The sequence below is a fragment of the Siniperca chuatsi genome, linkage group LG12 (genome assembly GCF_020085105.1).
Source record: "Siniperca chuatsi isolate FFG_IHB_CAS linkage group LG12, ASM2008510v1, whole genome shotgun sequence".
In the NCBI taxonomy this organism is placed as follows: Eukaryota; Metazoa; Chordata; class Actinopteri; order Centrarchiformes; family Sinipercidae; genus Siniperca; species Siniperca chuatsi.
The window spans coordinates 22,510,941-22,525,297 of NC_058053.1; the positions used below are offsets into that span (position 1 = coordinate 22,510,941).

General features: G+C 39.7%; 1 protein-coding gene across 6 annotated transcripts in view; it reads right to left on the reverse strand.

The window, feature by feature from the left end:
* Window positions 1-14,357, reverse strand: part of sema5ba (sema domain, seven thrombospondin repeats (type 1 and type 1-like), transmembrane domain (TM) and short cytoplasmic domain, (semaphorin) 5Ba) — a 166,707-nt gene that overhangs the window by 85,280 nt on the left and 67,070 nt on the right. For all 6 annotated transcript variants that reach the window (XM_044215757.1, XM_044215755.1, XM_044215756.1 and 3 more), the window contains one exon: window positions 460-559. In XM_044215757.1, coding sequence (XP_044071692.1) covers window positions 460-559 — 100 coding nt within the window. The remainder of the gene's footprint in view (window positions 1-459; window positions 560-14,357) is intronic.

Here is a 14,357-nt window from a genome sequence, read left to right on the forward strand (position 1 = left end):
GAATGAGGTATCAGAGAAGAGACAGACCATTTTAACTGCTGTCAAGCAAATTAAAGGCCATAGTGTAACTGTCCAGTCTCAAGTAATTATTGTTGTTTGTTTTGTGGAAGTTTGAGTGGTGTGGCAACTAATAGTTCATGTACATGAAGATGTATTTGTGTGTGTTTTTAACAGGGTCAAACCAGGCAAAAGTTGAACTTGTGTCAGCTCACAAGAACATGCAGACACACACACACACACACACACACACACACACACTATTGTGGCATGACGTATTTCTTCCAAATTCATCCCTTCTGCCAAATCCAAAGCTTGACTTGGTCCAATGAGGCCTCAGTAGAATACTTAAGAAGCATCATTATCCGAAAACCGCACTGTATGAGTGAGTCAGAAAGGGTATCACATTCTCAGTAATGTGCTCTGCAGGGTGAAAAGCTGAGTGGATTTACAGTTTCTTACCTGGCACCAACAATAAGCTCATTCCTCGTTAGGTCAAGGGTGAGCTGGGAGTAGTCTCTCACGCCGAGGTGGGAGAAAGTGGAAATCCATGGACTGAGTGCTGAAAGAAAGAAAGAAAGAGGTTAGCAAAACCTAAATCATGTCATAGTTCACTAGATGAAAGCAGTGACATTTAAAGACTATACTCATAAAACACAGTATAGTTTACTGCACACAAAAGCCTTTTACATTTGGTAAGTGTAGGCGTATCTTAGGCGTAACAGCGCTGAAATGATTTGTTGATGAACAGATAATTGATCAGCAATTATGATAATGAATTGTTAAAATCATTTATTAAGCAAATAAAATGCCAAACATTTACTGGTTCCAGTTTCTCAAATGGGAGGATTTTCAACTTTTACCTTTTGACATCACTGTTAATTGAATATCTTTGGGTTTTTGACTGGTCAGTCACCCCTGTCCTCTGGGAACTTGATGTGATGGGCATTTTTACTAATACTATTTTCTAAACAGACTAAACAGTTAATTGATTATTCAAAAAATGATCAATGCACTAATCAATAATGAGAAAAATTATTAGTTGCAGCTGTAGCAATAAAAAAGTGCAGTGAGCAGAGCAAAGAAAGCTTCATGCACTGTGATGGTGTATCCTGCAGAGAGGGACAAAGCTGTCCAGGCCAGATCAGACGCATCAATCCTGATTTAACCTGACATTGGGACAAACGCATCTGTGTGTGGTGTACGAGGCTGAAACCTCTGCGCTGTTTGAAACTGACTTTTGCAAATCAAAATTTCAAAGTAGCAGAGCAGAGGGTGGGACTTTTAATGTCACATTGAAAACTGCAGGAAAAGAGCATTTGCTCTTCCAACTTTGTGTGACCGAAAGTGCGAACTTTTAAACGGATTTCACCACATGGGAGGTTTGTGCAGCATAAAGGGATTTACCATATTTCTCATGCCGTACACAGTATCACAGAGGTTAGTGGGAATTCAGATTCCCGTAACCAATTTGAAAAGCTGTGTTAAATAGCTTTAAGCTATTTATACAAAGCTATGAAAAAGAAGAAAGAAATGGCTGTGAATGATTACTTGCATGTCTGTAAATTAATATATACACAACACTGTTAAACTGTTCACTTCGTAGTTCTAGTTTAATATTTAAAGCCAAACCAAGAAAAAAAAAAGGTGGGGATCATGGGCTAAACATTTGTCCTGCTGATAACTCCATTCATTAGGTAAGCAGTCATCAACATTTAAAAACTTAAACCTTCTTTTTCTTTCTAAACATTAAAGTAACCTGTATAAGCTCGAGGCTACGGATGCAAGACTACATTAAAGTGTTGGAAAAAGTCACAGCGAACAGTGAACAACTCTCCATCATGCAAAGGGATGGGTTTTAGGATTGATGGGGCCCATATGGCTCTGTCATCTGCAAACATAACTAGAGATGAGTGAAAAAATGACAGAAGGCTGCAGCTACAGTACAGTATGGTGCTCTTGATTTAAGATACAGATACGATGCACACACACATAGGAAGAGAAATACACAGAAACACACACATATTGTAATTAAGGGTGCCAGTATTGACAGGGGACTTCAGTGAAATGAGAATTTTCTGCCACAATCTGTTTTTTTCCAGATGTTGTTTAGGAGAGGGGTAGTTTTCACTGAGCTGCTGTCGGACTGAACTTGACTCAAGGTTTTCTAGATATGAGATGCAAGCAGGGCTGAATGAGTCATAATTTTAATAATGAAATTCATATTTAAAAGTGTGCAATTTTCAAATTGCAATAGAATTATATATTATACCATAATTTATAGGATAAGACTGTTATTCTATTTTTCTAATTGTCAACAAATCCCATGAAACAGACCAAAACAATGCCTTAGTCCATCTTTTAATACTTTACAACTTCTCTATCCTGTCTGTGGCAGTTTTATTGATTAAAAAAAGCTCAGTAATTTCTTAAAACAGCTGGGCACTGTAGTTTTTAACAAACGTTACTCTAACAGGATTAAATAGTGCATTTATTTGGCTTTTTTTCCACACTAGACACACTGAACGACTGGTCAGTAATGTCTGGCAGTAGACAAACCCCCAAAATTCTGTAAGGGCGCATTTACTGGGCAGGGACTGGATCTGAAGACTTTGAAGATTAGAATCTTTCCAATACCACACACGATATGATTTCAACACCAACTAACCCAGACTGGAACAGACCCGATCCAACTTGGTCCGATTAATTGTCACTCCCAAATTATATTCATAATCGGCTTATCAGTCGTAATGTGTGACCCGTCCTTAATTGTGAGCTATTTTTCTCTGAAATCAGCGAGGATTACCTAGACACTGACTTTTCTCCAAGTGACTGGGAGTGACCTGGGAGGAACTTAACAAAAGGCAACTGCATTATTTTATATAATGTGATGGTAGACAGTATAAACTTATCATGTATACTATGCAAACCATAAATAATAGAAAATAATTACAATTTTAATCACGTTCACAAAAATTATATTTTCAACAAATGTTTCAGCCCTCAATGAAACTGTAACATATGTACTATAGTTCAGAAAAGAACATACCATCACATGCACTGCCTGAAGCAACAAAATGATACATGGTCAATTATATCAACAACACCTCTAGTCTCATTGAAAACATAACAAGAGAAACATGAACCAGGTACTACAATAATTTTTAATCAACCAGCGAGATCAGTGAAGTAATGTAACCTTTAAAAATTAATAATAGACTGTAGAACACCTATATGCACACAGGAGTAAATCACTGATGACCTCAGCACACATAATAAATCACTGGACGTCCCAGTGTAATTCTAATACCACGCAAGAGGCCATCTCTTACTCTCTCCATAAATATTTATATTAAATATATGCACAGAGATTGTTTCCATTTCTCACATTCGAGTATGCATCTATGGGTTGACCATCTTTGACATGCAGGGTGAGTGTAGAACCCATACAAGGCCAGTGCGAGGAGGCGAGCGGGACCATCTGTACATCACTCTCTGATTAATGGCTGCAGAGGCCGAAGCTGGAGGAACAGAGGGGAGCACCAGGGAGTGTAGGCCATCTTTAGCCTCACAATCTTATGTAAACAGACCTGAAGTTGACTTAAAGAATCCAACACTATCACGGGTTTGCACGCATTGCAGCAGCATGTGTGAACAGAGTGTGCATGTGTGCACATAGTGTCCCTGTATATGTAAACATGATTCTAACACACAAACAAGATCATTAAAATTCTCTAAATTAGTCCTTTAAACACTGACTGCATTAACATGCATAGCAACACCTAATTAACATTTGAAAGATTATCGGCACACAGACCCTAAAAGTGCTGTGCAGTTTCAGTGTCATGAAAATCCAACTTTCACATGAAACTACTAGACAATCAGCTTTCCAGCTTTAGTACATGATTCCCTGTGAGAGTTTATACAGTTTCACTTTTGTTGCTTACAGGCAGCATTTGTGTGAAATATTGCAAATACTGTGACATATTTAATGATGACAAAACTGTTGAATGGCCAAACATTGCGAAGCTATTTTAATGTTACACTGCAGCTGACTTAAGGGGTAACTGCTGGCAGAATCATTTTTACAAATCATTTTTTGATTGCAACAAACCAGAACAAAAAAAGGGAAAAGTGCAGATTCTGTGCTTTTTCAAATTTATGTCCTGTTTGTGATCATCTTAACGCAGGCGCTCAGCTATGTTCAACTAATGAGAGAGCCTCATTATAACCTTAAAGGCTTGTTTTAATAGAGACATAGCATCACAACACTCCTGCAAAAGTAAGCAAAACTAAATGTGTTAATGTTGTAAACATTTACAAAAAACAACATTTTTTGGAAAAACAAATATGAATATTGGAATAAACAAATATTAGCCAATATACCAGAGTGGTATACTGCATTTTGTGCAGCTATGCTTTTGATTGATGTGATACATAAATTGGGATGCAACACCTGGGAGGATTCTGATTGGTTACAAGAATACTACACAACAGAATACTAACCATGTAAAGAACACATCTTGAACAGGATCTTTAACAGAATAAGTGTTAATTATGTTAATATCCAGTCTAGTGTGTGCGTGTGTGTGTGTGTGTGTGTGTGTGTGTGTGTGTGTGTGTGTGTGTGTGTGTGTGTGTGTGTGTGTGGAAATGCAACTGAAGTTAAAGACATTTTGTACAATGATAACAGTGGACTAATTAAAGAGCTTTTTAATTCCATTAACACTGTATGTGTTGTATGATGTATAAGTATACATGATGCCTAAAGCATCTCCTGTGTTTTTCTCCCTCTCTTCCAAAGTCACGTCATGTTACTAGAATCTAGAGGTGAAAGCAGAAAGAAGTATAGAGATTATACAACAGGAGAAATGTTGTGGCAAAAACAGAGAACAGAGACAGGACTGTTGCTCATAAAGAGTAGAAGGCAACCTGAGGCTAATCTCAGTACAGTCTGTAGGGGTAAAATACAGCACCCATCAAACCAAACTTAAGCCCCGCCCCCCACATTACATACTAAATATATTCTGGAAAACATCCAGAAATAGAAATTGATGTCATTTAGACAAATGACAGACTGTTAAAATGACTTATTCTCCCCATAAAATAAGACCATTAAAACAGAGCATATGACATGAACCATAAAATAAGAATGTGCAGTGGAGAAATAGATAACAAGAAGTGAATTATTCCCACAGAAGCATTATGCACCTAACAGTAAAAACAGGAGCTGTTAGCATTCAGTTCAGCAAGTTTAATGTGGAATATAAATCACTTGAAATTCAAACTGAGAAGCATTATGCACATATAAACATTTCTCCACATCATGAATATCTCTTCAAAAGCTTGTAAAAAAAACATGGCCAAATTTGATTCAGTAGCGTGCAGGAGAGCTCATGAACCCTGAGCTTGTTTACTCTCTTAGAGAGGTCTTCCTGACAGTGAGGGGTCTTTCATCGACTGACATTTATCCTCCTGCTTACAAGTGGTTTTATATGCCCTGCTCACTCCTTTCCCTCATAACTGTCTGGCCGGGTGGTGGGGCAAAGAAGGGACAATAAAGCAGGATGAATATGAAAGCCCCCTCCCTCATGGTTGACTCATCTGCCCCAAGCTGGACTTGATGAACGATTATTGCATTCTTTTTTTTCCCCTCTGCAATCGGCAGGCAGATGGATTAATGCATTAGCCCGTGGCTGCCAGAGGGATGAGGAGAGGGATGAGGACAGTGGCTGAGACATTCGACTCACACAGACATAAATCAAAACTTTTCTATCTCCTTCCATCTAACACTTTTTAAACATTTGGCTTCTTCCCACACAACCAGCATGTGGGCAGAGTAAAGTGGCACCCCGACTGATCTGAGTCGCTATTAGACCGAGTCTGGATGACGAGCAGTCAAAGCTGGAAAATGCCAACATATTATGGAGCTGAGGGAATGAAAGCACAACATATTGCGGATCCAAAAAACCCTATATCTGCACAAACAAACACACACACACAGATAACCACACAGCTTGAGCACAATCCGATCTGTTTATCGCTTAAAATCTGATGGAATTTGAGATTCCCTCAAGTTGGAGCTCAGAGGATGGGCTATTTGATAAAGATCAAATCTTACCTTCATCTAATCCCTCCAAATTCGAGCCGCTGGGCTCGTCTGCTAGCTAGTCCATCAAACTCTGTGGATCTCTGAGCTGGGAGGATGTCATGGGTTGCAGGTTTATGTATAGTATTTCCTGTTTTATTTTGAAATGCTCCTTTTCCCTCATGTGTCTGATAGTTTTACTTCCTGTCTTTGTTTGCTTTTCCCGCCAGTTTTGATTGTTTGCTCCATCCTGATTAGTTTCACCTGTGTCTCGTCACCTCCTCTCACCTGAGTGTATTTAGTCTATGCTTCCCTTGTCTCTTTGTCAGTTTGTCTTTGTCATTTGGTCAAGTGTCCCAGCAATTAATTACCTGGTGTTTTGATTTATTCTCTTTCCCTTGGACCTCATCTTTGATATTTGATTTTGTTATTTGCCTGCTCCTTTGGACTTGTTTGACTTTGTGGACTTCTTCCCTGGTTTTGGCTAACCTCCTGAAATCTCTATTAAATGAGTAAAACTGCACCTATTCTGCCTCTATGTTTGCGTCCAACTCCTGCTTTTCAGGTTCCTTGGCTTGTCTAATCCCACAACAGAGGATGGTGTCAGCCATTAAGGGCATGGTTCAAACTCAAATAGAGGGATTTTTTGTACTGAAAAGTACATTTCACAATACATGTACCTTAATAGGCATAGGTCCTCTTAAGACCAGATGTGTACTTTTTGATTCACCATAAAAGATACAAAGTAGATTCTGACAGTTGAGGGTACAAATTTGAAGTGAAGGAACACTTAGTAGTGTAGCACCCTGATAAAGCCATTCAGGTGGCACAGGAGTAATACAGATGTTTTTAGCTCTAGTAATGGCAATGCCAGTCGGTCCACCACTTTGGTCCAGATTGAAATATTTAACCAACTATTGCACGGATTGCCATGGAATTTTCTACAGACATTCCTGGTCCCCAGAGGAGGAATCCTAATGACTTTGGTGATGCCCTGACTTTCTCTAGTGCCATCATGAAGTGCACATTTGTGGTTTTGAGTGAAATGTCTTAACAACTATTGGATGGATTGCCATGAAATTGGTAAGCACATTCATGTCCCTCTCAAAATGAATTGTTATAACTTTGGTGACCCCTTACAGTTTCATCAAGCGCCATCATCAGGTCAAAATTATTACTTGTACGATACTTTGGTTTATGACTAAATAACTGCAAAAATAATGATATTTGCCTCAGCTGTATGTTGTGTTTAGTGCTAATTAACAAATATTAGCATCTTAACATGCTAAACTAAGATGATAAACATTATACCTGCTTAGCACTAGCGTGTTAGCATTTAGCTCAAAGCACATTTTCAGAGAGGCTCTTTCCAAGCAGAAGTCCAGGTTCAGTCTCTGGCAGTAGTGCCAGTACCTAAGCTCCCACTTTCTTAATACTCCAACATGGTTATACATGTTTGCATTACCCAAGAAAGCTTTCAGAAAGCTAAAGTCAAGCAGGGACAGAAATAAAAGAGTGACATGCAGTTACATAAAATGTGAGAACTGGTACCATTAAAGGCACTGATTGGGCAAGTGGGATAAAAATGAGTTTGACTGAGTGAATTTAGAGTTTGTGGTATAACATTTTGGCCGTTGACTAGTAGAACTCAATGCACATTTAGGCAGAGGACGAAGCTCAGATGACCTTTAAAACAAAATTGTGTATTTCAGTCAACTAGCATTTCTTCACTTCAGCTTTTTCATTCTTAGTTAGACAGAAAATGTTCACCTAATAACATCCTGCACAATACCATATTTTTTATCATTAGCATTATAATCAGGCATCTAGTTGATTTCTCCCCTCAAGCGCTGCACTGTTTAATGAGCTATGAATGACACATATTGTACTAAAGGTAGCTGTCTATCATCATCTTCCTTCAGGGGGCTGGAGGTGAGGGGTACACAGGAACACAATGTCTTGGTAATGGGAATAAGACTCGCTGAGAAGAGGCAATATTAAAAACGGTTATCTTCAGGGCAAGGTGGTCGATCCAATATTGTTAACGAAACAGGTCACATGAAGACTCGCTGCTATCTGCCATTTGGCAGATGATTCTGTGAATGAAGGATCACATCCAGTGTTAATTAGCACTATATGATTGTATTCTGAATAAATTTAGCTCAACCGACAGCGAGAAATGTGACAAATAACAATTGTGGCCAAATTATGGCACAGGAATGAATCCATCCAGCAATATACAAATTTACATAGAATATCAATTTACTGTAAGCACATTTTTGTGCAAATAAAGCTAAAGCACCACAATACATGCCACATTTTCTAGTGTTGTTCAGCACTGAATGACCAAAAACTTTCCTGCAGTGCCAGATATTTTCACACCTCAGCCTTATCTGGCCAAAATCCCTTGAAATATGTTTTGTTTGGTCTTCCTTATATCACTCCTTCCTCGCACTCCAGTCTCGACCCTGTCTTGCCTGTCCCGTTCTAAACTATCTCTCCTATACTAACTTTAGATTTTCACTGTATCTGACTTGCAGAGGGTGATAGTTTGAGAGAGGCGGCTGTGCCTCAGTGGAGCACAACTCTCCCTCTATCCCTCCGTCCTTTCGTCCCTCCACCGCTCCATCCTCCCGTTCCCCTGCTCCCACTTGGCTGAACTCAGATAGAGGGGTCCGCAGGTTACGGGCAGCGCTGGAAAGAGACTGGGGACTGAGCAGCCACAGGAGGAATGACGCTGAGGCCAGGAGGCTAATAGCCTTTCATTCAGCAACCGGTAAAGATGTCTGTCTTCCTCTCACAAAACCAATGGTGAAGCAATACCCAAAGCTACTGACAATTTGAGTCCAAAGTGCTGTAGTTGTGTTACAAAACTGACAGAAATGTGAGCAATATTCTCACAATATTCTAAAGTGAGTGTGACAGAGAGCCAAAAGTAAGGGTGATACCATTCAGGCATGATATCTGTTAAATTGCTGGATTCATCTGTCTGTTAAAGTAATAACCTTTTGGTATTCAAACATGTATCTGTCACGTAAATGTTCAGCAATGGCTTTATTCAAACATGACAGAACTGTTAAGGGTTAGTGACTCAATGTTCAGCAACAATATATTCTACCTGGTGTGTAAGAGGGAGCAGTGACACTCCTGGAGAAGAGCTGTGAATTGAAAACTAATGATTAAGAGTGTTCTCTAACAAGCTGTATCAGTGATGGATTTTGAAATTTATTTTGCAGGTGAATGACTGTTTAGGTCCGTGGCTTAATTAATGACCTTTGTGAGGGCAAGTGCTGTTCTCTCACAATTCTTACTGGTCTAAGCGACCCTGTAGATTCTCTGATCTTTTCTCATCATCATCATCAGGTAAAATAAAGAATTCAGATTCTTATTTCATGCGGTCTGACAGTTGAATAGGTTGTGACTTTTATTTAACTTCTATTTGCTCACATTCCATATGTAAAGTGTTTTGCCAGAATATTCACACTGTAAGAAGTTGGTATGAATGAAAGATAAAAATTTAGTGAGACTTATTTATTATTTGGGTTTTCTGAAGGTTTTACTCTTTGGCCCAAAAGATGAAGGGAAATAATTCACAGAAAACACATTTTTATTGATTAGCAATTTCAAGTCAGCTCACTCACAATACTTAAATTATTAAACAGATTTTATTTTCTTTGTGCACGAGAAAGGATACTTGAATACATTTATTACAGTGCGTTTAGGAAGGTGGAACAAGACATGCATCTGACCATTTAAACCCTAGGCTGTTTTCCACAGTTTTTACTTTGCTGCTCAGAAATGCCATTATGTGATTTATTCTCTATGGACATCAGAGATACTGCTAAAGATACTCTAAGTCGTCCTGATTCCAGTACTATCTGAAAAGAAAAGAGTGCAAGAAAGGGTTAATATTACTCTGTTTATCTAACCTGTCTTATTTAATGTGGCCTTTCCGTTGACATGACAGCATTCAATTCAGACTTGAGCCGTGTTGGAAGTGTTGAGGAAATGTTACCTGGTCCGACCTAGTAAATTTGAGCCTTGATGTTTGTGAAAAAGTAACTCAGGGGCTTATCCAAACATGAGAACTACATGTAAAATTACCAGTGCATGTACACAATAACAGGTCTGAAAGGGGCTATCCAAGGAGATAGGAGACAGCAAAGCAAAGAGAGCAATTTTGCCTCTCTACTTTTCAGTTTAAGTGGCAATAAAGCCTTTAAATGTTTTCTATTCTCTGATCCTCTTTGCTATCTTTTGAGCCCTCATCAGATGTCCTGACATACCATCAGTGGGCGAGAAGCTGGCCCCAGCAGCATGCTAAACTCAGCTCCATTCAGCTGCCTGATTGATGGCTGCAAACACACCACAGCTCTAAAAGCACCACTCCAATTAGGCCCACCACTGTAATCATGAATGAGGAGGGAAACAGGGACAGGTGGCAAAGTAAGACAAGAATGTAAAATAAAAAATAAGATCAGAAATTCATGGCCAATACTTTTTCTTTTAAGTGAACAGTTATGTGTAACAGGGGCATCACTCTTGTCCTGCTCAAGAGCCCTTCAGATGGCGACACGACGGCTAAACGACAGGACCATTACCCAAACGATGAAAGAGATAGAAGGACTCGTACAAAGTGTGCAATACATTTTTCTGCCTATTATAGAGCATAAAAAGAGCAGGCTTAGAGAGAAAAAGTGATGGAGAGATGAGAAGAAAGTGAAGGAGGAAGGCAAGAAAGAGAATACACAAGGAGGAGCATGGAGTGGAGAAGGAGAATGAATGAAAGAGGAGGGGAGATAAGATTTGTAGAGAGAATAGTGCAGGCAGACAGGGAATAAGAGAGGGTATAAAAAGCCATTGGAAAAGACAAGATTTGCAAGGAACTGAACAGGAAATGAGCAACGACACTAGTTGTTTCTATTCTCCTTTGTCTGTCTTCAGGGTGATTTGAGCAGAGCAGATGACCCAGGCTGAGAAGCCATCTAATCCATCAGACAACTCCTCCTCTTCTCTGTGAAGGATGTAGTGAAACCTGAGCCAAAGGTCTTATTATTAACCATTACTTTCCTACACATACTCCCTTATGAAACAGCTTGCTTCCTTGATGGATATTGCTGAACTGGGTGTGATGCCTGTAACAAACCAGGCTAATCCTTTACACACACCCCAAAACCAGTTCTCTGGGCCTCATATCATAATGCACAACCGACTCCATAAATTCCAAAAACAGACTCCATATCTAGATTCAGAGCATTCCACTTGCTGCCCTCATGCCATGCTCTTATCAGACCCACAGTCTTGTGCTGCAAGCCAGTATCTTCCATCTAAATCATGAGCTGGCGGCTTGTACAGTGTGTGCCTGTGGGTGGAGGTTACGTGATTCCAGTGCTGTTTTCCTGCGATGTATCTGTGGTGTGGTTGACATAAAACACTGGCACGTCTTCTGGCACAGCAGACATACAAACATACAGTCTGCAGTGTTTATCGTGTGTTCTAGGAGATTTGAAAAACACCATGCTGTTGAGGCCAAAGTAAAGCTGATGGAGAGGTTTGATGCTCAGCATGGTACATGTCTACATTGTCTCCTGCATCTTCTTCTGATACTCATCACTGCTGTTAACTACAGTATTTACATCCCGTCACATCTCGAGGCAGTGTTTCTCTAATGTTTTGTAACAGTGTGGGTGAAAAATCATGTGTGTGCAAGATGATTTTCCAAACCAATAATTTGTCTTAGAGTTAGTATTGGACTTGTGAAGGCCATTTAAATCCCTACTTAAACTTTGCACATACCTGCACACCCCAAGATGTTTCAAGGGCTTTTGGTTTGGTTAATATTTTCTATGGCCTGTCTGACCTGTGGTGTTCCCCAAGGGTCTATCCTTGGCCCCTTGTTGTTCTGTATATACATGCTGCTACTGGGACAGATCATAACTAAACACAAAATCCAGTACCATGCAGATGACACACAAATGTATGTCCCATTAAAAACTTTTAATCATATTTTATCCTGTCTATCAAAAATTAAGTGCTGGATGTCCCAAAACCTTCTCCAGTCTAAATTAATGTAAATCAGAAATAATTCTAATTAGAATTGATTTTAAGATTTTACTGATCACCTTTAAAGCACTTCATGATTGAGCTCCTAGTTACACTGCTGAACTGCTGCTCCCCTATGAGCCGGGGCACAGCCTCAGGTCCTCAGGCAGGGCTCTGCTGGATGTTCCAAAACTAAAGGTGACCGGACTTTTGTAGTCAAGGCCCCTCGGCTCTGTAACTCACTGCCTGAGGATCTAAGGCTTGCTGAATCAGTGACATCTTTTAAATCACTTCTCCAAACTTGTTTTTTTTTTCAAAAAAGCCTTGTATTACTATTTTTTTACTTTATTACATGTATTATTATTATTATTATTATTATTATTATTATTATTATAGCATCATTTTCTGCCGCAGCAGGCAACTATTTTCAGTGAAGAAGCTCTAAAAACCGATTGTACACTACCTGCTCAGCACCAAACAACAGACAGATGCAGTTAGAGACTAGCTGGTGAACATAGTGGAGCATTTAGCAGCTAAAGAGCCAGATATTTCCCTCAAGAGTTCTTAGATCCAAAAACAGAGCTAAAAGAGAGTGAATATTGGACTTACATTCACCAAGTGGAAACGTGACTCTAAATAAATGATAATGTTGCTGTATCTGGATATGTAAATAAGATAACAAGTTCACCATATCAACTTAAAAGGTGTTGATATGTCAATGTCCTATTCACAACTTGTTTCCTCTGCCCCCAAGTGGCCAAAAAAATCAGTTATTGCAGGTTTAATAAAGTTATTTGAAAAAGAAAATAAAGGTGAATGGTAAAATTATTCTCCAAACTGTCAGGTGTAAACATCCATCATGGTTTACAGACTGATTCTCTATCATGATTGATAGAACAGTCCAAAAACCAAGTGATTAAGTTTTAGTTTAAGAAAATACATCTTTTTATCAAAGGCCTAGAAGAGATTCAGGATTAATCGTCTATCCACAGACCTAAAACAGTTGGTGTACTAGTAAAAGATAAATTTGTCCCAACATATCACAAATTCAGGTCAGGTCAAGTGTCCATGGAGCCAAAGCAGAAATGCTTAAAGCCAGAGGATGGAGCCAGGCTTTAATGCAGATAGCATGCTCCAGTGGAGGGACTGACTCAGGGGCCAGAGGATGACTGATCCCTTCACCCTGCTGAAACACACACTGCCAGGATTAAATGTCACTGCATCACACACTAACTACCACACAAAAACCCACTTAGATAGGCCAACAGACAAATACAAACAAATTATTTGTCATTATAGGCACCTACACTTAAAGCATGTATACTTTGGTACACACACTGCATTCCCATAGTAAAATGTTAGTTGGCACCCTGGTCTCCTCCAGGTGACTGAGCTAGCGCTTCAACAAGCCGCTATAAAACGCTTATCAATCACAGGGGCTAATCTCAGGTTCTCGCTGACACTTTCATTGTGCCGGCCTTTTCTATACGGCTGCTTCCACATAATGCCCTGCTCTGCCTGCTTTGACAGGCTAGCAGCCCTGCAGCTCCCTGACATGAGAGCCATTCTCAAGTGGCACGCCTTTGAAGTGAAGCACCGGTGAAGCTCAGGCTAATCTGGACATCTGGAGGCCTGGTGGTTGAAGCAGGACAGAGGCAAAGACTCAGCGTATGGGTGAGCTTTGTGGGAAATGAAAATAGCCATTTCACCACTTCTATGGATTGAAAATTCAATAGAAAGAGGCTCCAGTTTTAAAACTTAAAAATGCTATTACACAGAAAGTCTAGCAAAAAAGGACCAAATGTCACAGAGCTCTTTATGTCCATCTGCAGTTCCATTAGCCAGAGTTCAGACCGACAGCATGGGTGAGCTGGCCCTAGAGCACAGAGGGAGACCTGGAAGGGAACAATACTGCAGTCCAAAAAAAGAAAAAAACAAAAAGACTTAAGGAAATGTCCGCAATACGGTTTGGAGGCGGCAAAGTATATTTCTAATCACAAGAAAACCTTCTGGCCACCTCTTCAATTTTTGTGTTTCTGTCCTTGATCCCCACCAGCAATTTTTTGGTCCTCCAATCGTAGTCACTGCTCTTGGCAAAGGGAACACAAACAACCCTATTCAAAAATAAACAGCAATTTTGTGCATGTTTACCTTTCATTCTGCCATATCTATCTGTGATTCTGTGCCCCAAACTGTTCTGTTCCATTTCATGCTGTGAGGAAAACCTTGT